This window comes from Gymnodraco acuticeps, unplaced genomic scaffold (assembly GCF_902827175.1).
Source record: "Gymnodraco acuticeps unplaced genomic scaffold, fGymAcu1.1, whole genome shotgun sequence".
In the NCBI taxonomy this organism is placed as follows: domain Eukaryota; kingdom Metazoa; phylum Chordata; class Actinopteri; order Perciformes; family Bathydraconidae; genus Gymnodraco; species Gymnodraco acuticeps.
In genome coordinates this window covers 1-26517 of record NW_022991215.1, presented here as the reverse complement: position 1 = coordinate 26517, position 26517 = coordinate 1, and the positions used below count along the sequence as shown (strand labels likewise).

Below are 26517 nucleotides of genomic sequence, written 5' to 3'. Positions count from 1 at the left end.
CTGCCAAACAACATGATGATGATCAGATAAAACGTTGGAAAACGTAGAAACTGTCTCATTCACATCTATTTGTTTACCGTGTTTTCGTATTGCATACATGCAGTGTGTGGGTTTGAGGTTATCCACATAAAAGTAATATTTAAAGAGTACCTATTATGGTTTTTACCCTTCCCTGTAGTAATATAGGTTTTTGTGCATGTAAATGGGCTGCAAAGGCTAAAATCAAAAAGTTCCAGAACCTAGTGATATCAATAGGCGCTTTCACACTAAGTACTTTGCCGTACTTAGTTCAATCAGGAGAGACAGTTTTGATGTAAGAGTACATATTTATTGCCAGAAATACACATGAATGTAAAGGAGTTTTGGCGATTAGGCCCCGTTGTGCAGGAATATCATTCGGGAAGGGAGAACCGATCCGATGAAATCCCCCGGGGTCTAGACACTGGTAGTGGTGAATGGATAGCTGGGGTCGGTCTGAAGAGGAGTGGCTTAGCTTGACCCTGGATTCAGATGGACGGGAGGTGAAGAGGGGTGGAGGAGGGTTGCGCCGATTCACCTGGAATGAGAGCTGTCAGAGGGGAGAGCAGATTTAAAAGGTTTAGCGGAGCGCTATGATAGGCTTGTGAGAATAGAGCGAAGTGATTGGTTAAGCTGGGGAGTGATGCCCCCGATCACTTATTGAGAGGAGAGAGAGTAGTAACATGGAAATAGTGAATGAATGAGTAAAGAAGGTCTTCCTGGTTGAACTTGCGCTGAGCTTCATTTCATCAGAACTCTTTAGTTCTGATGAAATGAAGAGCAGATCGCGTTCACACCGGAATAAGTCCCTGAGGGAGGATTAGGCAAATGGAGCCGCTGACGTCACTTCTTCTGCTTTGGGTTTACTGGCAGGCCGCAAACCACTTCACGGCGTATACTGCCACCCAAAGTGCCCGGAGTTGGGGACTGGCTTCAGTAGAAGCTGCTGGGACTCCCAGCAGCTTCTACTGAAGCCTTCCGAGTAAATCGCCAGAACGCCGACACCTCCTCATCTCCACCGCTCCCATGTTTTCTTTTGTGTTGCCATAAGTTAGTCTCTCTCCGTTGGTGCGCTGGGCCAGACCCGGCGTCATGGGCGGGCCCCATGGGGCCGGGCCCGCCCATCCAGGATTTGGGCCCGCTGTTTTAATCAGTGCTGAATACAACATTTCAATTGTTTTATTATTATGTTTATTGTTGTTATTTGTAGAGCTTTGTCCTAATATTTATTTTAGTTTTAAACTATGTTGAAAGATTAGTTTAATATCATTTTTTTATTTTGCTAAGAAATTCTGAATGAAATTCTGAATGAAAGGCTGCGCGCGAGGCTGGTTTTTCGCTGGGTTGAGTCGTGTGGGGTCTTGAGTGAAATGCGGCACAGCAGCCTGTCAGTTTACTCTTGCTAGGTTAGTTTGGCTATTATCATTTATATTTATCTGCAACAATGGATATCAGGAAGTGGTTCATGAAAGGAATATGGCAACTCAGCGCCAGATGCTGGCACATTAGAAGACATCAGTTACGTTACCAACGAGCTAGCAAGCCAGCCAGGGACAAGGGAGGCTGGCAATCAATTATATTTTGAAGAGAAATTGACTCTCAAGACGGCTCTCTCACAAACTCCGGCTCTGTGCGCAAGCAGACCGCTGCACACGCTCTCTGCCTCGCTCAATATATCTCTCTCTCTCCCTTTCTCTCCATGGCTCAACCTCACTCCACCTCTCCACCCTGTGTGCGCTCCTCAGGTTTGCCTGCGATCTTGCCCAAGTTGGCACAGCGTTACAAATGTGCCACAAAACCAACCAATGGATGTAGCCTATAATAAGACCGTCAACAGCCTTATGGCAACCTAAAATCTATGACCTAAAACCCCTCTGTTTCCGTAGCAACAATTCACGAGCGCCTCCCTCACCCCCAGGAGAGGACTCTTTAAAGTAGAGACACTACATACTGATATACACCTGAACATCAGCAGGAGAGGACTCTTTAAAGTAGAGACACTAAATACTGATATACACCTGAACATCAGCAGGAGAGGACTCTTTAAAGTAGAGACACTACATACTGATATACACCTGAACATCAGCAGGAGAGGACTCTTTAAAGTAGAGACACTACATACTGATATACACCTGAACATCAGCAGGAGAGGACTCTTTAAAGTAGAGACACTACATACTGATATACACCTGAACATCAGCAGGAGAGGACTCTTTAAAGTAGAGACACTAAATACTGATATACAACCTGAACATCAGCAGGAGAGGACTCTTTAAAGTAGAGACACTAAATACTGATATACACCTGAACATCAGCAGGAGAGGACTCTTTAAAGTAGAGACACTAAATACTGATATACACCTGAACATCAGCAGGAGAGGACTCTTTAAGTAGAGACACTACATACTGATATACACCTGAACATCAGCAGGAGAGGACTCTTTAAAGTAGAGACACTACATACTGATATACACCTGAACATCAGCAGGAGAGGACTCTTTAAAGTAGAGACACTAAATACTGATATACACCTGAACATCAGCAGGAGAGGACTCTTTAAAGTAGAGACACTACATACTGATATACACCTGAACATCAGCAGGAGAGGACTCTTTAAAGTAGAGACACTAAATACTGATATACACCTGAACATCAGCAGGAGAGCACTCTTTAAAGTAGAGACACTACATACTGATATACACCTGAACATCAGCAGGAGAGGACTCTTTAAAGTAGAGACACTACATACTGATATACACCTGAACATCAGCAGGAGAGGACTCTTTAAAGTAGAGACACTAAATACTGATATACACCTGAACATCAGCAGGAGAGGACTCTTTAAAGTAGAGACACTACATACTGATATACACCTGAACACCAGCAGGAGAGGACTCTTTAAAGTAGAGACACTACATACTGATATACACCTGCACATCAGCAGGAGAGGACTCTTTAAAGTAGAGGACACTAAATACTGATATACACCTGAACATCAGCAGGAGAGGACTCTTTAAAGTAGAGACACTACATACTGATATACACCTGAACATCAGCAGGAGAGGACTCTTTAAAGTAGAGACACTACATACTGATATACACCTGAACATCAGCAGGAGAGGACTCTTTAAAGTAGAGACACTACATACTGATATACACCTGAACACCAGCAGGAGAGGACTCTTTAAAGTAGAGACACTACATACTGATATACACTTGAACACCAGCAGGAGATGACTCTTTAAAGTAGAGACACTACATACTGATATACACCTGAACATCAGCAGGAGAGGACTCTTTAAAGTAGAGACACTACATACTGATATACACCTGAACATCAGCAGGAGAGGACTCTTTAAAGTAGAGACACTAAATACTGATATACACCTTAACATCAGCAGGAGAGGACTCTTTAAAGTAGAGACACTAAATACTGATATACACCTGAACATCAGCAGGAGAGGACTCTTTAAAGTAGAGACACTACATACTGATATACACCTGAACACCAGCAGGAGAGGACTCTTTAAAGTAGAGACACTACATACTGATATACACCTGAACATCAGCAGGAGAGGACTCTTTAAAGTAGAGACACTACATGTAAGGGAAACTTCTGTGTAGCAATGCAGTGGGAGTCACCGACTCATGAAGGAGACACGGGAAGAGCAGGAGCTTTGATGTCAAACACTGATGGTTTATTTGGAGCTTCGGCCGGAGGATTCACATCACAAGTCACAGCAGCCACGATCTGACTGCACGGTAGAGTTGCCACGTCAATTCTGGAGCGCCTCTCTCTCGTCAGCCCATTTAACTGGTTTCACAGAGAGCAATCAACATATTTGAGAAGATAGCCTAAACAGTTGGGAACACTGAGTTACTTGTGTCTGACACTTATGGCCTCGAAGATTTCACACCTTGGAGTCCACAAACACAGAGAAGGAAGTGTCCCAGTGTACCCACAACAATAAACCATCTGTGACCTAGTGTTGCCCGGTCATAGAATGGGAACAACAACATCATGGCTGAAGCAGCCTATCTCCTTAAAGGAGATAACAGACGTCAGGGTTGGTCATGCACGTCATATCGAGGAGTCTAGGACAATTATTTCCCTAACAACTTGTGCATACATGCACGGTTGTGGCACGACCACCAAAACAGAAACATATGGACATAGGCCACCATATAAAAAGTGTGCACATGTATTTAGTATCCTATCCATGTGAACATGTTTTAGGTGGGGGTGGACCTAACCTCCTCTAGGAGGGTCTGGGGGCATGCTCCCCCGGGAAGATTATTTTTTAAATATTGAAGTTAAAAGCATCAATCTGGTGCACTTTGAGAGCTAAATGACGAGATCTATGGATACATCTCTCAGCATCCATGAAACAGAACTGTACACAGATTTACTTTTTCTTTATGGATATTTTACTAATCACTCCCCTTTTAAACTGTATTCTTGTGTTACTGTCCTATAGTATTTCATACCCGTTTTTCATTTATTCTCTTATTTTTTTAATAACTATAATGATCATATAAAGGTGTTCCTCGCAAATACTTGTTTACATAAATGGTGACCAAACCGTTTGAGACCCACTGAGATAACCTACACTAAAGTGAACTATCTAAACACTGAGAGTCCTTACCTCTGGCTGAGGTTATACGATCCTCCCAGTCTGACAGGAGAGGACTCTCCTCCACCTTGGTGTAGAAACAGCTCTTTATACCCTTTAGCATAGCTAGCTAACCAGATGCTAACAACATTCCACGTTACCGCTCGCGCACTCACAAAATGCGCTCGTGCCACACAGAGCCGAGCTTGAATGAAACACAGAGACCCAGAAGTAGGCTACTTGTACTGTATATCATATTATTTTCGATGGCTTTACTGTATAATCAGTTTAACAGATCGCCACTGGGCTTTCATCTAAACACTCAGCCACGTAATGATAACAAAACAAAAGTCGGGGGTCATTGGTCAAGCAACACACCAATCAGAGAGCAGCAGTGAGCACACCTCAGGCTGTGTTTTATATTTGTATTCTTTATTTCTGATGTATTTCACACAAACAACCTTTAGTGGAAACGTTTTCACTTATGATTAAAAAAAACCCGGCAAAGTGGTAAGGCTTGCCCACCCTGCGTTGGGGGGGCACAGTGACTCATTTGGGGGGGCATGGCCAAAGAATGACCCCCCATGACGCCGACCCTGCTACATACTGATATACACCTGAACATCAGCAGGAGAGGACTCTTTAAAGTAGAGACACTACATACTGATATACACCTGAACATCAGCAGGAGAGGACTCTTTAAAGTAGAGACACTACTTACTGATATACACCTGAACATCAGCAGGAGAGGACTCTTTAAAGTAGAGACACTACATACTGATATACACCTGAACATCAGCAGGAGATGACTCTTTAAAGTAGAGACACTACATACTGATATACACCTGAACATCAGCAGGAGAGGACTCTTTAAAGTAGAGACACTACATACTGATATACACCTGAACATCAGCAGGAGAGGACTCTTTAAAGTAGAGACACTACATACTGATATACACCTGAACATCAGCAGGAGAGGACTCTTTAAAGTAGAGACGCTACATACTGATATACACCTGAACATCAGCAGGAGAGGACTCTTTTAAGTAGAGACACTACATACTGATATACACCTGAAGATCAGCAGGAGAGGACTCTTTTAAGTAGAGACACTACATACTGATATACACCTGAAAATGTGCAGAATATGTCCTCTTTAAAATGTTATGTCAACCCTTTACTCATAAAACTCCCCACTCTGCTCACGCCATCCTTGTCTTGTCACGGTAATATGTAACAAAGATTGATAGCTGAGTCTAAATGCATGATCAAAGTCACAAACCTCTCAGTCTGAATCACTGCTTTGAACTACGAGGAACCGCAATTGATTCCGTGTTCTTCAAGAGCATTCAAGTGGGATGTCATAAGGCAGCGCTGATGTTAATGTCTTCATTTGGTGATGAATTATTTATACCAATAAGTGGTTGATCTGAGTGAGTGACAAAGAGGAGATGTAGATTATGATGCAGCTGTCGTTCTGGGTGACGTGATTGTCCCATGCCACGCTCCTCACTTTGATTACAATCACAACACAATGCATCTCTAACCCTGGACACCAAGGCCTCGTGACTTTCACCGTCTCACAATGTCCGAATATAGCGCTGGCTTTCTGATTTCCTGAAAGACGGTCATTAAAATGTCCCTGTCTTCTCTGCCTGGCACATTTGCATTAAAAGGACCAAAAGATATTCCTTAAAACAAGGCACAAACGCATAGATCTTGGTTTTAAACTATGCAGTGTGTATGTGGTTCTCATTCAGGAGCCAATGCCAATACAGTTTGTCATTTTTTGCTATTTATTTACCGACTGATCGAGTGACATGTGGTCGAGGAAAATGTGTGTGATGTTTTATGACTTTTTCAGTCATATATATATCCTTTATTTAACCAGGTAAAAGTCTCATTGAGATTCAAATCTGATTTTCAAGAGCGACCCGCATGCCAATAGGGCAGCATGAACAAAGCTCCAACAGCTGTAAAACACAAATGAAACGGCACAGTCAATATGCAAATAAAATAAACCATTATATCCACTATGTGTAATATGTCATGTAAAGCGCTTTGAGCACTTGAAAAAGCACTCGTTATTATAATTATATAACGTAAAAAAACTGGCATAATTTAAAAAACGACTTCAATTATGGGATATACGAGCAATCATATCGATCGATGGATTCTTGTTCTGTCCTTTAAGATGGACTTGAACTCCCCCAAAGTGATCAAATCTGAGAGTTTCAGCTCCTTCTGTAGTCAAAGTCAACCTCAAAATATGTTTGTACTCACAGAAAGATCGAAATACTATTTCCCACGGTCCCGAGGTATACAAAAACTCACACATTAAAATGCAAGAACACTCAATAATTTACAAAAAAAAACACAAAATAACCGTTTACTTCAAGTAAGCAGGATATATATAAAAAGGATGATGTGCAAAGTAGGGATGGGAATTTGAAAGCAAATGTATATTCGAATATTCGAGCCCCAAAAAAACTGATTAACCGAAATGTATATCCTATAAAAAAATAAAAATAAATGTGGGAAAAATGTTTACAAACAAAAAACAGAATTTTAAATATTATTAAAAAAATAAATACATGTTCAAATAATTATAAAAACCAAGTCGAATTCGTCAAATGTATTGAACTGGTGATCACAGTTTGAACAGTTGACAGCTATAATAAGCCTAAAGCTTTCATGCTTAAAACATAACTTGGTTTTTAAATGAAAGAGGGATCAAACACAAACAACATAACGGGTTAGGGTAACGTAACCCGTGACAACAGAGATCAACCTATAACAGGGCCTTCGCACAGAATGCAGCTATTCAATACTCATTCTTCTTTAAGAATATGAGCATGTCTACTCAGGGGAGAGGCGGGTGCAGAGGCGATTCACAACCAGGCCAGCTGTAGAGAAGACCTTCTCAGCTGGAATCTGGGCATAAGATGAGGCTTGAGTCTGCGTGATCTGCGAGTAGGGAGGGGCAGCAGCCGTATCATTAGCTAGAACTAGCTAGATCTGATGGATTTGGACATAAACGCGAGTGAAGTATAACCGGACGCGATAGAGAGAGATCAGCACCTGCAGCTCTGCCCGCTGTGAGGGGCCGGTGAGCGGAGCAAAACACACCTTTAGACCTAACACACTTAGCTATGGCACTGTCGTATACATTGAATTATTCCATTTGATAATATGTAATTAACTTAGGCACCCCACCCAAAAGAACTTAAAACAAATTACAATAAAAATATTCATAACTCATATTCGAATACCTGAATAATTTCGAATATTCGATTAATCGTTCCCATCCCTAGTGCATAGTGCAAAAGGTTCATCATCGTCTTCTGTATATTATTCCAAGCAGAACAGTGGGTGAATTTGGTCTTGACGAATACGACTTTTTCCCCCTGATGTCATAACCTCTCGTGTGACGATGACTCATTGTGTCACTTACGGACTGAAATGATGGAGATCTCGAGAACGCAGGCTGGCAGCCAGGCTTTGTGTGAAACTGGAGCCCAATAATTGTGCCACTTTGCCTGCACTGGAAGATGCAATATTACAGAGGTATTTGATGGGCTGGATTCTCAATGCAGCCATAATGAATCCATGGAAATTCCTCTGAGAGTAGCAAAAGCATGGCATACTGTATGTTGCCTTTGCTTTATTCATTTGGATGCTAATTTAGGGCTGCAGATGTTGACACTGTACTATAGTGTTCCTGGAGATTTGAAAGAACTATGGAGTAAACATTTTTAAAATTGCAGATTACAAATGGTGTTATTTTTAACGGAGGCGATAAGATTCATATTTTTAGAGTCAATATGTGTTTATATGACTAATGTTTCTTATTTTGAAACTAGATTGTAAGCAGGGTAGACTATTACTTTAAGCTGAATTGACACAATATGTGAGCTCGATTTTCTACTTTTCTCAATTTCGTATTTATGTAACGCCTCTTTGAGCACTTTTAAAAGCACTTGATAAATACAATTTATTTGCATTTGATTGTTTTATTTGTTTCTATTTATTTAATAATAATTATAATGAATGGATAGGTAAAAATATATATAATAAATATTAATATTTTTCCATATATTCAGACATTTTCTAGTAATTACATTACATGTCACTTGTTAGACGCTTTTATCCAAAACGACTAACATACTCAATATGCAATTTGGGGTGAAGGGTCTTGCCCAGGGACACAACGACATGCTGACTGCAGTGGGGTTTGAACCTGTGAACGCACAACCCACTGCGCCACACACCTCTGTAGTAATGCCACCAGCTGATTTAAAGGTGGAAACAGTATCTATGTTTACAACCCTTTCCAGTGTTTTCCCATTCTACCTGAGCAATTATAGATTGTATTAATAATTGTTTTGATAACAGAAGTGTGTCATTCTTATGTTGCAAAAACATCCCTAGCATCTGTTTCCGTCAGCGTGCAGCTATTGACTTTAAATTAATGGTTTTATGTAAGCCCCCCAAAGCAGCCATGAAACCTGTTCTTCTTTCAGAATAAGACACATGGTTCAGGTCACAAAGTGGAACGCCTGCTGCGCTCCATCCTCTCGCCTCAGGGATGGTTACAAAAGGTCGAGGGAAAAACCGTCGTTAACTCCTCAAAGGGAAAAGGCTTTTGGTATGTAAGAACGACCTGTTAAATATGCAGTCCTGGGCCAGGTGTCGGCAGTAACTAACGTGATTTAAAGCAAATATTTAAACTTAGTTAAACATGCACATAACTCGATTCTACCGGTACAACATCGTACACAGAACTGAGGATCATAGGGCAGCGAAGGAGTGGGAGCAGAGAGATTTAATTGGCTGAACGAAAGTGGAGAAATGTTATGTGGTGTTGTGAAATTGGTAAGATTTAAAAAAAGATAGACAGCCAAATTTGCAGTTATATCATCATGGTTGCCTGTATTTTATTTTATTTATTTATAGTACAAGTACATATAGTACAAGTAAAACACCTTAACTGTGCAACCTGTGTTGGCTTGAATACATTTCTAAGTGTTACAAAATCTCAAAAGCAATATATTGAGTAAGTTCTTAAGGTTTAATTAGCGTTTTCTCCATTTATTATTAAAAGGTACCTACAAAGAACTACTGTACGGTTCAGAGTAGAAAAGCACAGCTGGAAAATTCCTAATTATAAAGTGCTGGTTTGCTTTTAAACTGTGATAAATATCTTCACCTGCTGCAGTATTTCAACCTGTTGGTGCACTTTTCAATGCCTTAAAAATATGTCTCCTTTCTTTACGCAGCGCTGGGGAGATTATAGTAATTCCCCGTTGACCGTTAGCTACTCTCTCGGTGTTAAATCTGCCTCATTTGGTGAAATCAGAGAGCAAATCCCGTGCTCTCACTCTGACTGAGGCGGCCGCCAGCTTTTTGCCTCTGCAGCGCCGGGTAATTTGACCTAATAAGGCTTCCATTAGACCCTTTTGTATTATGTCTGAAATAATTGTCTACTCTCTTCCACCTTATGGTGTTGCTGTGGAAACTGATGAACACTTGACAGCTGTAAGGACAGCGTAACCATGACAACGCCGCCAACCCGCGTGCATGCTTGTGTGTGTGTGTGTGTGTGTTTAGGCAGTGCTTTGTGTTATTTTTTTCTTGCAGTGACATGCTATCATCAGCAAAGCATTATGGGAGCAGGTAGATGGAACCGTCCTGGCTTTAAGGGCCTAACTTGAACCCCTTGAGATAAAGGATTGTTCCGCTCCAAAATAGGAAGTATAGTCTAAACCTTTCTTAAGACCAAAGAGCCTGATATGTCAAAACATGTCCTGAGGCTGCTCTCTTATTATCAGTCTGCTCAAATACTGCCCTCCCTGACCTGGTGTTCACTACAGACACACTCTGTATTCATATCACAGATTTCCCTGAAACTTATGCAACAGTTTTTGGTCAACAGGTGGAATAGTAATCTACCGGGTGCTGTTATTGTTTTGGATGTGATATTGTCTGGCCTTCAGAATGGCATCGCTCTGAGTCTCTGTTTTCCTATGTATCTTCATAAATATGTGTGGGTGGTGTCTTTCTCCATACCTGGCAATGTTTTCATTATATGGTAATTTTGTTTTGCTTGTTTCCCTTGTGGCAGTTACAACAAGGATTTGCGCCGGACATTTTCTTCCAATCGACTGTTTACTATATCTGTTTATCTACATCTATCCAATGTGAAACACACACACACACACACACACACACAACACACAACACACCTAGATACAACAATGCCTGTATCTTGCAGAAGGAGATACTCGCGGTGTCACCGAGTGTCGAGCTGACAGTCAGTGTCAGTATTCCTCTCGTCACTCACTGTCAACACTGAGGTGTGTGTGTGTGTGTGTGTGTGTGTGTGTGTGTGTGTGTGTGTGTGTGTGTGTGTGTGTGTGTGTGTGTGTGTGTGTGTGTGTGTGTGTGATTGTGTGTGTGTGTGTGTGTGTGTGTGTGTGTGTGTGTGTGTGTGTGTGTGTGTGTGTGTGTGTGTGTGTGTGTGTGTGTGTGTGTGTGTGTGTGTGTGTGTGTGTGGTCTAGAATAACTAAACTTACATGAAACTTCCATTGGGTTGCTTTAAAGCAGGGGTCTCCAACCTTTCTTCATCTGAGAGCTACTTTGAAAAAATGAAAGTGGCCAAGAGCTACTTGCATCACATCGCTTACATTTATTCACATAGCCCTCATCAGTTGAATTAAGCCATAGAGGTGTATGCTGAAGTGTAACTACGTAGGTTCACTCTAATAGTCATTTAAATGTTGATCAGTCTTGTTCTGTATTTAGACTTCATGACATTCATGTCAGAAAAAGCTGCTTCACAAAGGTATGTAGAACAGAACCAAATGAAGCAGTATGTTCAGTGCTGCTTGGTGAATGTTCTTAGTTTTCTGAGTCTACAAGGCTCCAGACATGTCGTGAGTTTTGCTGAGACTTCAGCTAAACATGATTTTGGAGATCTCCACAGGATTGACACTGAACAGTTCAGCCATCTTTTTCTTCTTCTTCTTCTTCTTCTTCTTCTTCTTCTTCTTCTTCTTCTTCTTCTTCTTCTTCTTCTTCTTCTTCTTCTTCTTCTTCTTCGTCTTGACATGAAATTATAAACCATAATAACTCAACTGTATAGGTCTAGCCTCGCTATATCTGTGTGTGAAATTGCTCCATCCTCAAAAACAAAAAACGAATACTTCTGCAGTCTAGCTGCAGCTTCTAGCGGTCTTCTGTTAAAAAAGGGAGTATTTACAACAGCATTATAAAAACAAAAATAGTGCATGTGGGTGCACACTCACATTCTCTGTCTTACTGTTACATAAATCCCATTAATGTATGAGATTAAGTTAGCTTCATCATCTCAATCAGTGATTAAGTGAATAATAAAGTTTCTATCGGGTCACTATCAGCCTGTCACTCATTATTTGTAGGGAGGGGGCGGGGTTTGGAGGAGAGGAGACAGTGATCGCGGGAGCTTTCCTCCTGCCTTCACAAACTTTACACAAGTATTTATCAACTGGAAATAGCAGAGGACATTCATACTCTGCAATCCAAGACTTGATTAAATCCACCAAAAACCTGACATGACGATAACGAGTGTTTTTCAAAAACACAAATCCCTCCCTGTGTGTCTGAGCCGCAGCGACACGGCCTAATTCAGAGCGGGCCATTCTGCTGTTGGTTCTGGACTGGTGTTGCTGGAGAAAGCAGACTGCTCCGTGTGTGGTGTCGCTGTGCCGCTGTCACGTCTGTTCCTTGATCTCTGCGTCACCGGCCAATTTGATATTCGTGTAATTCTAAAATTAAAAAACGTTATTGTCCAGCCGCGGCCGAAAAATCAAGAAGCAACCTTACAACGCTATAATCGATAATCGAGCGGCGAGCTACTGAAAAGCTGCCCGCGAGCTACCGACGTGTTGGAGAGCCCTGCTTTAAAGTCAAGCTTCAGTTTAAGATTCACCCTATGTAAAACATGTGATGGAGCATTACTAACCTGACTCAGATGGTTCTCCAAACCATCAAAAGCTCCATTGGAATTTAGAAGCCATTTGGAAAGGGCAGGCACTTTCAAAAATACTTGGCAGGTGATTGATCAATCTGTCTCTCACCTTCTATCATGGGCCACTTCTGATTGGTTAACAATGGCTGGTACATGCAGTGGCGTTTTCTCCCGGAGGCCAAGGGAAGCCAGGCTTCCTCTGTTTTTTCGGATTGTAGTTATAATTTAAATAAATAAATAAAAACACTTTGTTTTGTTTCGATAATTCTCCTTTACTGTGTGTTGCTGCCGGCCCGTCTCTCCCCCATTCTCATTGAGTATTTTACAAAGAGTGAAACAAACAGCGCCCCTCTAGATGTTATGGTGAAACAGTAGATTGCACTCACTGTTGTGAGAGGAGGCCAGCCGAATCTGGCTTCCTTTGGTGAAAAAAAATGGAGGGATTGACCAATCAGATGAGGCCCACGTGATGCCCCTGCCAACCTGTGATTGGTCAGGGCCATGCCAAGGGAAGCCAGCCGCCTCTAGCTTCCCTTCAGGGGCGGCTGGCGGCTGGCGATTTGATTGGACACTGCCATCCAATCAAATCACATCAACATCAGTTTTAATACTGTAACTGTCATCACCACCGTTAGAAATTATCAAGCAAATGAAGCATTATGGAGGGTGGAGATTTGGCGTACTTAATCAAACATAACTTTACTAAACTTCCGCTACAGCAGCAACTAAAAATTAAATCAGATGACAGGCCAATGCCCGCACTCGAGCTGTGTGTACACAGAGGAAAAAGGGAGATAATCGGACGTTCAATGAGGACAATTATGTCCGCACGGAGTGGCTAACTGGAAGCGCTAAACTTCAGCGTCTATTTGGCTGGCCATGTCTTCTTTTTGACAAGGATTCGTGCTTCCTGAACAATACTTGGGCAACTTCAGGATTCATCGACCTTGCCAACCTGTCACGGGCAATTGAGAGGCACGGTAAATCCAAAAATCACAGATTGTGTGATTGTTTGCATACATTAATAAGTAAAATGCTTAAATTAATAAGAAGAGAGTTTCAGCTGGAGAGTGCGTGCGGACCTGTCGGTTAGATAACAGGCGTGTGCAAGTCCTGCATCTGTGTGATACAAATGTGTGTCAAATGATACCGGGCGCTGTAATCACTCATCTGGTTACGTTATTGACCGCCCCCCGACCCAAAAAATGGGCTTCCCCTACATTTTCCCCCACGCCACGCTACTGGGTACATGTGGAGAACAGCACACTTCGCAGGCTTTGCGATTTGGTGTGCGTGTGCGTGTGCGTGTGTGTGTGTGTGTGTGTGTGGTATAGCATTACTATACTTGTGGGGACCTAAATCTGTTTACATAGTCACGTGTGGGGACTGGCTTCCCTTATGGGGACAAAATGGAGGTCCCCATGAGGGGAATCATTAATTTTAGGGTGAAGACTTGGTTAGGGTAAGGCATGTGTTGGTTATGGTTAAGGTTAGGATAAGTCTCCAGGAAATGCATGTAAGTCAATGTTGTGTGTGTGTGTGTGTGTGTGTGTGTGTGTGTGTGTGTGTGTGTGTGTGTGTGTGTGTGTGTGTGTGTGTGTGTGTGTGTGTGTGTGTGTGTGTGTGTGTGTGGTGTGTGTGTGTGTGTGTGTGTGTGTGTGTGTGTGTGTGTGTGTGTGTGTGTGTGTGTGTGTGTGTGTGTGTGTGTGTGTGTGTGTGTGTGTTCGTTCATTCATATGCTCAGCGTTTGTTTACTGTCTGGGCAGTCACAGTGGAGTTGAGCTGATACTCCTCTAAGCAGATGTTGATAGATGCAGCAGCGGCTAATAAGTTGTTTGTATTTTTCACCACAGATTTGAATCTTAAAGAGCCGGTGTGACGTATTTAGGGGGACCTATTAGCAGAAATTGAAAATAATATCCATGGTTATGTTTTGATTGGTGTACAATCACTGGGGGAGTAATGGTAAAATTGACTGTTTTCCCTTACAGTTGCCCAAAAAAAGACATCAGATTAATGTTACATATTTAGTAGCATGTACAATGTTAGTAAAAAACTAAAAATAGCATATTGTGTTTGTTGTAAGAGGGTCAGACTGCCTGAATATGCTTAATGAAAAGCAGGTTTTCCTATAAACAAAATAATTTTTGATCCTAAATATCTTGGTTTATCCTAATGACTTCTTGGCTTAATGGTTTTTAAATCAGTGGCTATTTGACTTTTTGTTGCATAGCCTTCCATTGATTTGCCACAAATCTCATATTTTTCATCAGCTTTACTGAGTGGTTGTGGTTTCCCAGCATTTAACCTCTGTACATGATTCACACCATGACATCACATAGTAGCTGAATCATCTGCAGACGTTACAGTAAATCCTGGAGGGTCCCTCCCAGTCTTGAGTGCTGATGAAACTCAGAAAAATAGCCTTTGACCTATCAAAGTCCATTCTTCTCAGGATTCAAATCAGCCTTAGGTAGATAGAGGCTAGGATACAAGTTTGAAAAATCAGTCCAACTTTGCAGCTAACGTACATTTCTAGTGATAATGTATATCATTATGTAGTGTCTCTACTTTAAAGAGTCCTCTCCTGCTGATGTTCAGGTGTATATCAGTATGTAGTGTCTCTACTTTAAAGAGTCCTCTCCTGCTGATGTTCAGGTGTATATCAGTATGTAGTGTCTCTACTTTAAAGAGTCCTCTCCTGCTGATGTTCAGGTGTATATCAGTATGTAGTGTCTCTACTTTAAAGAGTCCTCTCCTGCTGATGTTCAGGTGTATATCAGTATGTAGTGTCTCTACTTTAAAGAGTCCTCTCCTGCTGATGTTCAGGTGTATATCAGTATGTAGTGTCTCTACTTTAAAGAGTCCTCTCCTGCTGATGTTCAGGTGTATATCAGTATGTAGTGTCTCTACTTTAAAGAGTCCTCTCCTGCTGATGTTCAGGTGTATATCAGTATGTAGTGTCTCTACTTTAAAGAGTCCTCTCCTGCTGATGTTCAGGTGTATATCAGTATGTAGTATCTCTACTTTAAAGAGTCCTCTCCTGCTGATGTTCAGGTGTATATCAGTATGTAGTGTCTCTACTTTAAGAGTCCTCTCCTGCTGATGTTCAGGTGTATATCAGTATGTAGTGTCTCTACTTTAAAGAGTCCTCTCCTGCTGATGTTCAGGTGTATATCAGTATGTAGTGTCTCTACTTTAAAGAGTCCTCTCCTGCTGATGTTCAGGTGTATATCAGTATGTAGTGTCTCTACTTTAAAGAGTCCTCTCCTGCTGATGCTCAGGTGTATATCAGTATGTAGTGTCTCTACTTTAAAGAGTCCTCTCCTGCTGATGTTCAGGTGTATATCAGTATGTAGTGTCTCTACTTTAAAGAGTCCTCTCCTGCTGATGTTCAGGTGTATATCAGTATGTAGTGTCTCTACTTTAAAGAGTCCTCTCCTGCTGATGTTCAGGTGTATATCAGTAAGTAGTGTCTCTACTTTAAAGAGTCCTCTCCTGCTGATGTTCAGGTGTATATCAGTATGTAGTGTCTCTACTTTAAAGAGTCCTCTCCTGCTGATGTTCAGGTGTATATCAGTATGTAGTGTCTCTACTTTAAAGAGTCCTCTCCTGCTGATGTTCAGGTGTATATCAGTATGTAGTGTCTCTACTTTAAAGAGTCCTCTCCTGCTGATGTTCAGGTGTATATCAGTATGTAGTGTCTCTACTTTAAAGAGTCCTCTCCTGCTGATGTTCAGCTGTATATCAGTATGTAGTGTCTCTACTTTAAAGAGTCCTCTCCTGCTGATGTTCAGGTGTATATCAGTATGTAGTGTCTCTACTTTAAAGAGTCCTCTCCTGCTGATGTTCAGGTGTATATCAGTATGTAGTGTCTCTACTTTAAAGAGTCCTCTCCTGCTGATGTTCAGGTGTATATCAGTATGTAGTGTCTTTACTTTAAAGAGTCCTCTCCTGCTGATGTTCAGGTGTATATCAGTATGTAGTGTCTTTACTTTAAAGAGTCCTCTCCTGCTGATGTTCAGGTGTATATCAGTATGTAGTGTCTCTACTTTAAAGAGTCCTCTCCTGCTGATGTTCAGGTGTATATCAGTATGTAGTGTCTCTACTTTAAAGAGTCCTCTCCTGCTGATGTTCAGGTGTATATCAGTATGTAGTGTCTCTACTTTAAAGAGTCCTCTCCTGCTGATGTTCAGGTGTATATCAGTATGTAGTGTCTCTACTTTAAAGAGTCCTCTCCTGCTGATGTTCAGGTGTATATCAGTATGTAGTGTCTCTCTCTACTCATGTCTCCATGCTTTAATGTTCAAAAAGCTCAATTACAATGTGTTGGAACACACGGTCCAATGGAGGCGTTTCGGGCTCGAAAACCCCCTAAAGCTTCATAGGGCCGTCTGAGAGTCATCCAATAGTGGTGAGAAACTGAATGAAGTGTGGAGGAGTGTATTGTGCTGCTGAGCAGTAAGTGTATGTTGCATTATCTAAAGCAGGGCTGCCTGTAATTGGCTCCTTTTGGATGTTTTAACCAGCTGCAGCATCGTAGCTCCAAGCCTTCCCTTCTCCCATCAGCGCTCTCTCAAGATTCCCAGAATCCTTGTTGCTATTTCCCTCTAAGGTGAAAACTGCAGCAATGCTCTCGGCTAATAAATACACACCCCCATGTATATACACTTTTAACAAATACAGAAAACGGTAAATCTGCAGCTCTTACGATAAGGAAACTGTAACTGCCACATTTCTAATATATGAAAAAGGTCACTGCACTCGGATGATTTGCAATAAGGCTGCACGGTTAGGAAAATGGATTTTTTTAACCTATATTGCAATTGTGATGTGCTATTTAGTGTTTAATCATTCAATGATACCATACAAAGGCGGACGTTCACTTACATGTTTAGATGTTTGTGCACTTGCATGACAACCTCATCATAAATACAGAAAAAAGTAACGAGGAAATAATCAGCATTTACTGCTTTCTTTGCTGACATACATACTTTCCAGAGCTTTGTGAATTTCCTTCTGCTTGGGCTCGACAGGTCTTTCTAGGTTTAGTTACTCTGGCTGTTCAAAGTGTCAGAACCCTCTTTCTGGGGCAGTGTGTTGTTATTAAATCCCCCTGATGCTCCGGTTCGTGGCAGTAGAGGTGATAGACCGCACCACTTTTGCTGTGGGATTAGCAGAGGAGTTCATGCTGTCTTCAATAGCCGTAACTCATGTGTTTGTTTTTCTTTGTAGTTGCTGTCCTTGGCCTGTTGTCAGAGCTGCGTTTGGACCTGGATCTGCACAGCCTGCTGTTTGGAGAGAGTGTCCTGAATGATGCCGTGGCCATCGTCCTGACACAGTGAGAATGTCATTTTAGGATTTGTCTCTGCCCTCCAAGTGTGATATATTTTCTAGGATAATTGTGTGGGAGCTCAGTCAGTCTTTTGGCAATTGGTGGCAAGGGGGTGGAAGTGAGGGGGAGGAAATGGATGATGCCAGCTGTAGGGAAAGTGTGCGATTGGCAAAACCACATTAGTGCTTTCGATGCTATGCAGTGGACTGCGTAAGCGAGTTGCCCGTGGCACTGTCAGCATCTCATTAAAGTTCTCACTGACTCACTGCCAGGGAAGAGACACGCTCCCAGCTAACAGATCCGCCTGACACAGATACTGTCAAACTCGGACAAAATACAGCATGAAACCCTCAGTGAGGTCGCCACCATGCAGTCTTGCTTCCTTCATGCATTTCATTTGCTTCTCTACTTTTCCCTTTCTCCACGTTTGCACTCAAATATGTTTGTTTGTCCTGCTCACAAACATTGCAGCCATTGTCTGCTCTATTTACACATTGTTAGTGGATAAAACTATTCAAGTAGACGTTCTAACAGATGGCACGAAGGAGACAGAGAAGGGAGAAAACTCACACAGGTCCTCATTAGATTCAAGATTCAAAGGCTTTATTGTCATATGCACAGTTTCTAAAGTGTAATGAAAAGTCACAGGCTCCTACAACAATGCAACGTAAATATATATAAGACATAAAACAATAAAGCTAATTTAAAAAACAGTAACATAGTGCAAGAAGAAACAGAGTAGAATAGCAAGATTACCGTATGTTGCAAGACCAATGTGCAAGTAATGCATGAAGTAAACTATACAGTATACGTACGTCAAAAAATACAATAAGTAACATTTTGCAGGGAATGTTGTAAGTGAATAAGTAAATGCATGAGTCTATAACCATGGAAATAGAATAAGATAAACATTAAAGTCCAGGGACTGAATAGAGGTGGGAAGGAGAAGATATGTGTGCATATTGTGTTCACACAGAGCGACGCCTCACATGCACACGTCCCTCTGTGATCGGCCCAGACAGACAGGCAGGTGGAGGGAAAAGGAGGCGAGTGTGAGGATTGTTGTGTTCACACTGTGGCAGCCGTCTCTGTGTACATTGAAGTGCAGAGGAGGGACAAACGGCCACATAGGGCTGTGTTTGTTTCTGGAGTGGCGTGACCGGCCTTCATGCCGTCGCCTGTCACTCGACTGGCTGCCGGTCGCCTGGCTCCACTCACAAAGCTGGCTCTTATTAGCGAGCCACGCGGGGGCCCTGGCACTGGAATTTTAACAAGCTCCCAGAGCAGCTAAGCTTCACGCTGATGTGCCCTCTCTCTCCGAATGTCCTGCTCCAGAAAGCCCTGACCCAGACACCACTCAGCCAGGTTCACTGACATCTTGACAGAGATGGCAAAAGTACACACATCCTTTACTCAAGTAGAAGTACAGTTACTCGTGTTTAAAAATACTGTGGTGAAAGTAGAAGTACTGACTAAACTTCTTTACTCAAGTGAAAGTAAAGAGGCTTTGAAGTGTACTTCAGTAAAAAGTACCCATAACTAGCAGCTGCTTTAAAGAGTACCTGACCTCCCTTTATATTAATAGAACAATAATGTCATTGTTAGCTAATGAATGTTTCCATGCTGAACAACGGCAACATGACAACGTTTCCATTGGTCCCTCTTCTTTAGAGAAGACCAGGAAATGATGGATACACGGATCGTGTTCAAATCAATAGGCACGCAATGACTCTAAAGAATAATGATCACGCATCAAACACACATTCAGACTAAAGGAACCAGCTGTTTGGAAAATGAGAGAAGTAGAAAGTATAGGTATTTGAGTTCAACATGTGAGAAGTAGAAAGTACAGGTATTTGTGTTCAACATGTAAGAAGTAGAAAGTACAGGTATTTGAGTTCAACATGTAAGAAGTAGAAAGTACAGGTATTTGGGTTCAACATGTAAGAAGTAGAAAGTACAGGTATTTGAGTTCAACATGTAAGAAGTAGAAAAGTACAGGTATTTGAGTTCAACATGTAAGAAGTAGAAAGTACAGGTATTTGAGTTCAACATGTAAGAAGTAGAAAGTACAGGTATTTGAGTTCAACATGTAAGAAGTAGAAAGTACAGGTATTTGAGTTCAACATGTAAGAAGTAGAAAGTACAGGTATTTGTGTTCAACATGTAAGAAGTAGAAAGTACAGGTATTTGGGTTCAACATGTAAGAAGTAGAAAGTACAGGTATTTGGGTTCAACATGTAAGAAGTAGAAAGTACAGGTATTTGGGTTCAACATGTAAGAAGTAGAAAGTACAGGTATTTGGGTTCAACATGTAAGAAGTAGAAAGTACAGGTATTTGTGTTCAACATGTAAGAAGTAGAAAGTACAGGTATTTGAGTTCAAAATGTTAAAAGTAGAAAGTACAGGTATTTGTGTTCAAAATGTTAAAAGTAGAAAGTACAGGTATTTGTGTTCAAAATGTTAAAAGTAGAAAGTACAGGTATTTGTGTTCAACATGTAAGAAGTATAAAGTACAGGTATTTGTGTTCAACATGTAAGAAGTAGAAAGTACAGGTATTTGTGTTCAACATGTGAGAAGTAGAAAGTACAGGTATTTGTGTTCAACATGTAAGAAGTAGAAAGTACAGGTATTTGTGTTCAACATGTGAGAAGTAGAAAGTACAGGTATTTGTGTTCAACATGTAAGAAGTAGAAAGTACAGGTATTTGAGTTCAACATGTAAGAAGTAGAAAGTACAGGTATTTGTGTTCAACATGTGAGAAGTAGAAAGTACAGGTATTTGTGTTCAACATGTAAAAAGTAGAAAGTACAGGTATTTGTGTTCAAAATGTTAAAAGTAGAAAGTACAGGTATTTGTGTTCAACATGTAAGAAGTAGAAAGTACATGTATTTGAGTTCAACATGTAAGAAGTAGAAAGTACAGGTATTTGTGTTCAACATGTAAGAAGTAGAAGTACAGGTATTTGAGTTCAACATGTAAGAAGTAGAAAGTACAGGTATTTGTGTTCAACATGTAAGAAGTAGAAAGTACAGGTATTTGGGTTCAACATGTAAGAAGTAGAAAGTACAGGTATTTGTGTTCAACATGTAAGAAGTAGAAAGTACGGTATTTGTGTTCAACATGTAAGAAGTAGAAAGTACAGGTATTTGTGTTCAACATGTAAGAAGTAGAAAGTACAGGTATTTGTGTTCAACATGTGAGAAGTAGAAAGTACAGGTATTTGTGTTCAACATGTAAGAAGTAGAAAGTACAGGTATTTGAGTTCAACATGTGAGAAGTAGAAAGTACAGGTATTTGAGTTCAACATGTAAGAAGTAGAAAGTACAGGTATTTGTGTTCAACATGTAAGAAGTAGAAAGTACAGGTATTTGGGTTCAACATGTAAGAAGTAGAAAGTACAGGTATTTGTGTTCAACATGTAAGAAGTAGAAAGTACAGGTATTTGTGGTTCAACATGTAAGAAGTAGAAAGTACAGGTATTTGTGTTCAACATGTAAGAAGTAGAAAGTACAGGTATTTGTGTTCAACATGTAAGAAGTAGAAAGTACAGGTATTTGAGTTCAACATGTGAGAAGTAGAAAGTACAGGTATTTGAGTTCAACAAGTAAGAAGTAGAAAGTACAGGTATTTGTGTTCAAAATGTTAAAAGTAGAAAGTACAGGTATTTGTGTTCAACATGTAAGAAGTAGAAAGTACAGGTATTTGTGTTCAAAATGTTAAAAGTAGAAAGTACAGGTATTTGTGTTCAACATGTAAGAAGTAGAAAGTACAGGTATTTGAGTTCAACATGTGAGAAGTAGAAAGTACAGGTATTTGAGTTCAACATGTAAGAAGTAGAAAGTACAGGTATTTGTGTTCAAAATGTGAGAAGTAGAAAGTACAGGTATTTGTGTTCAACATGTAAGAAGTAGAAAGTACAGGTATTTGTGTTCAACATGTAAGAAGTAGAAAGTTCAGGTATTTGGGTTCAACATGTAAGAAGTAGAAAGTACAGGTATTAGTGTTCAACATGTAAGAAGTAGAAAGTACAGGTATTTGTGTTCAACATGTAAGAAGTAGAAAGTACAGGTATTTGTGTTCAACATGTAAGAAGTAGAAAGTACAGGTATTTGTGTTCAACTTGTAAGAAGTAGAAAGTACAGGTATTTGGGTTCAACATGTAAGAAGTAGAAAGTACAAGTATTTGAGTTCAACATGTAAGAAGTAGAAAGTACAGGTATTTATGTTCAACATGTAAGAAGTAGAAAGTACAGGTATTTGTGTTCAACATGTAAGAAGTAGAAAGTACAGGTATTTGAGTTCAACATGTGAGAAGTAGAAAGTACAGGTATTTGTGTTCAACATGTAAGAAGTAGAAAGTACAGGTATTTGTGTTTCAACATGTAAGAAGTAGAAGTACAGGTATTTGTGTTCAACATGTAAGAAGTAGAAAGTACAGGTATTTGTGTTCAACATGTAAGAAGTAGAAAGTACAGGTATTTGAGTTCAACATGTGAGAAGTAGAAAGTACAGGTATTTGAGTTCAACATGTAAGAAGTAGAAAGTACAGGTATTTGAGTTCAACATGTGAGAAGTAGAAAGTACAGGTATTTGAGTTCAACATGTAAGAAGTAGAAAGTAAAGGTATTTGGGTTCAACATGTGAGAAGTAGAAAGTACAGGTATTTGAGTTCAACATGTGAGAAGTAGAAAGTACAGGTATTGAGTTCAACATGTAAGAAGTAGAAAGTACAGGTATTGAGTTCAAACATGTGAGAAGTAGAAAGTTCAGGTATTTGTATTCAACATGTAAGAAGTAGAAAGTACAGGTATTTGGGTTCAACATGTGAGAAGTAGAAAGTACAGGTATTTGAGTTCAACATGTGAGAAGTAGAAAGTACAGGTATTTGAGTTCAACATGTGAGAAGTAGAAAGTACAGGTATTTGTGTTCAACATGTAAGAAGTAGAAAGTACAGGTATTTGTGTTCAACATGTAAGAAGTAGAAAGTACAGGTATTTGTGTTCAACATGTAAGAAGTAGAAAGTACAGGTATTTGAGTTCAACATGTGAGAAGTAGAAAGTACAGGTATTTGTGTTCAACATGTAAGAAGTAGAAAGTACAGGTATTTGAGTTCAACATGTGAGAAGTAGAAAGTACAGGTATTTGTGTTCAACATGTAAGAAGTAGAAAGTACAGGTATTTGTGTTCAACATGTAAGAAGTAGAAAAGTACAGGTATTTGAGTTCAACATGTGAGAAGTAGAAAGTACAGGTATTTGAGTTCAACATGTAAGAAGTAGAAAGTACAGGTATTTGAGTTCAACATGTGAGAAGTAGAAAGTACAGGTATTTGAGTTCAACATGTAAGAAGTAGAAAGTACAGGTATTTGGGTTCAACATGTGAGAAGTAGAAAGTACAGGTATTTGAGTTCAACATGTGAGAAGTAGAAAGTACAGGTATTTGAGTTCAACATGTAAGAAGTAGAAAGTACAGGTATTTGAGTTCAACATGTGAGAAGTAGAAAGTTCAGGTATTTGTATTCAACATGTAAGAAGTAGAAAGTACAGGTATTTGGGTTCAACATGTGAGAAGTAGAAAGTACAGGTATTTGAGTTCTCACATGTGAGAAGTAGAAAGTACAGGTATTTGAGTTCAACATGTGAGAAGTAGAAAGTACAGGTATTTGAGTTCAACATGTGAGAAGTAGAGAAGTACAGGTATTTGTGTTCAACATGTAAGAAAGTAGAAGAAAGTACAGGTATTTGTGTTTCAACATGTAAGAAGTAGAAAGTACAGGTATTTGTGTTCAACATGTAAGAAGTAGAAAGTACAGGTATTTGAGTTCAACATGTGAGAAGTAGACAGTAGAAAGTTACAGGTATTTGTGTTCAACATGTAAGAAGTAGAAAGTACAGGTATTTGAGTTCAACATGTGAGAAGTAGAAAGTACAGGTATTTGTGTTCAACATGTAAGAAGTAGAAAGTACAGGTATTTGTGTTCAACATGTAAGAAGTAGAAAGTACAGGTATTTGAGTTCAACATGTGAGAAGTAGAAAGTACAGGTATTTGAGTTCAACATGTAAGAAGTAGAAAGTACAGGTATTTGAGTTCAACATGTGAGAAGTAGAAAGTACAGGTATTTGAGTTCACATGTAAGAAGTAGAAAGTACAGGTATTTGGGTTCAACATGTGGAAGTAGAAAGTACAGGTATTTGAGTTCAACATGTGAGAAGTAGAAAGTACAGGTATTTGAGTTCAACATGTGAGAAGTAGAAAGTTCAGGTATTTGTATTCAACATGTAAGAAGTAGAAAGTACAGGTATTTGGGTTCAACATGTGAGAAGTAGAAAGTACAGGTATTTGAGTTCAACATGTGAGAAGTAGAAAGTACAGGTATTTGAGTTCAACATGTGAGAAGTAGAAAGTTCAGGTATTTGTATTCAAAATGTTAAAAGTATAAAGTCGTCAGAAAAATAAGTAGTGGAGTAAAGTACTGATACCAGAAAAATGTACTTAAATACAGTAACGAAGTATTTGTACCTCAGGTAACAGATACTCTCCTCAGAGGGTCACACTGACCGGAGACAAGCAGCCAGATGTAATGTGCTAACAGAACTGGAGGCTTTATTGTCACGGACGGGATAATAGATGTTCCCCTTCAGCTTGCTGAGCTCATTAGCGATAACTTGATTGATTCTTCCTCTTTTGCTGTGCAGATTAAAGCATGTTGTGCTAGCTCATTTCAACCTGATGGCATGAAAAGTGAAGTACACTGTTCATTTGTCAGAGATGTGGGCACACCCACATGCACGTCTGGCCCACCCACAGCCAATCAGCGCGTCATAGCGATAGTTGACGTTCCTGACAAGCGGCAAACTCTGGGGCAGTGCCGAGTAGCCCAGAAGGAAGTGCCACAAACTGCAGTTCATCTAGTGGCCGACAGGGGATGGATGCAGAAAGGAGCAATTCCCATAGACCCCCATGTTAAAATGCCCAACTTTACAGCAGAAATAAACTTGTTTCTAGCCTGGATCCAATCGTACGTATTCTGGATATAGTTAGATTCCACCTTCATGACTAAGGAACAGGGAGTACATTTTTTACCGTGAGTAAATTAGTAAATAAAGTAAGTTTTGCCGTGAGTGAATGAAAGTCTTATTTCTTCTTGAGGTCTGCAGTGAAGCGTGTACACATTTGCTGAATATGAAAACACTCTCAGTGTGTGCCCACTGTGCGACTGTCAAGGATAAACAACCTGTGGCCGCCGAGCCAGTCATGTGGATGTCAGTTTTACACATTCTCAGGCCGCCGTGCCTATGTTTTTGTTTTCACTGCTAGTTTATGCTTATGCTTGATTAGTGCATTAAAAATAAATAAAATCATTAATGAAGTTTCAGCTCAGAGCCCACGCTTAATAAGTCTCCCCCTAGCCCACCTACATTTCTCCAGGCCCACCCACACAATAATTCCTGGCTACGCCACTGGTTCTGACATCATACTGATCTTCAAAAAAAAAGAAAACTCCCTCTGGATGGATTTTAGCCTTTGCAGACCATTTACATGCACACCTATATTTAAATAGCTGGAGTATAAAGTAAGCAGTTTTATTCTTGCTAACAGAATGTGTGTCCCGTAAAATGTAGGAAGCAAAACAACAACCATCTCTTTCACATTGTTTAGCTGACTCGATGCTTTGACATTGATTTGGAACGGTCTGAGGGGAGGATAAGGCATGTCAAAGTCATGTGTCTCTGCTTGCTTCACCTCAGGCCCTCTCTCTCTCTCTGTCTCCCTCCCTCTCTCCTCCCTCCGCTCTTTAATGACTTCGATGTGGAAGTCTCCCCTTCCCCCCTCAAAGTAAATATTTAGTGGATAAACTGGCATGATGCTGTCTCTGTCAACAACAATAGTATTTCCCCCGTTTGCCACTAACTACTAGGGGGACGTCTCTTCGGCAAATAATTCAGCAGGGATTGTTTTTCAGGGGGAGGATTTCACTTCTAAAGAAGGCCGTGTATTCTTAGGAGTGACTCCAATAAATTGCACTTAAGGGCTTTGCTCAGCATAATAAGCAAGTGAATGTATGCTCGCTCACACCAAGGACCAAGAGGGCTGTATTTCTGTCAACTGCATTTGTTCCAGAGCCATAAACCATGTTGACGTTTTAATATCTCAGCATCTGTAACACTCATATTTACTTCTGTTGCAATTGCACTATTGCCTTCTTTTTGTTCCATAACTGTTTTTATTGTGTGTCAATTTGTCTTGCAGTGGCATCACCACCTACAGCCAGATGGTGCAGGGCGAACCTTCGACCCCGCCTCCTTCCTCCTCTCATTTGGTTATTTTCTTGCCGTGTTTGCCGGCTCCCTCCTCCTGGGTTTCACATTCACAATCACAACAGCCCTCATATCCTTTCATCCCCTCCCATCTGTGTCTTCACCCTAAACTCATTATCACCCCGGCATCCGCTGCAATCTATCCACTTCCTCCACTTGGTAATTGCCTCTAACTAAAGCCCCTACTGTACCACCTGAACTCAACTCTAAAGTTGCT

General features: G+C 40.5%; 1 protein-coding gene across 1 annotated transcript in view; it reads left to right on the top strand.

The window, feature by feature from the left end:
- LOC117561374 (sodium/hydrogen exchanger 9-like) overlaps nt 1-26409 on the top strand; it is a 40337-nt gene extending 13928 nt beyond the window's left edge. Inside the window, 3 exon segments of the mRNA XM_034238691.1 lie at nt 17876-17981; nt 26233-26252; nt 26255-26409. Coding sequence (XP_034094582.1) covers nt 17876-17981; nt 26233-26252; nt 26255-26409 — 281 coding nt within the window.
- Nucleotides 26410-26517: the final 108 nt, after the last annotated feature.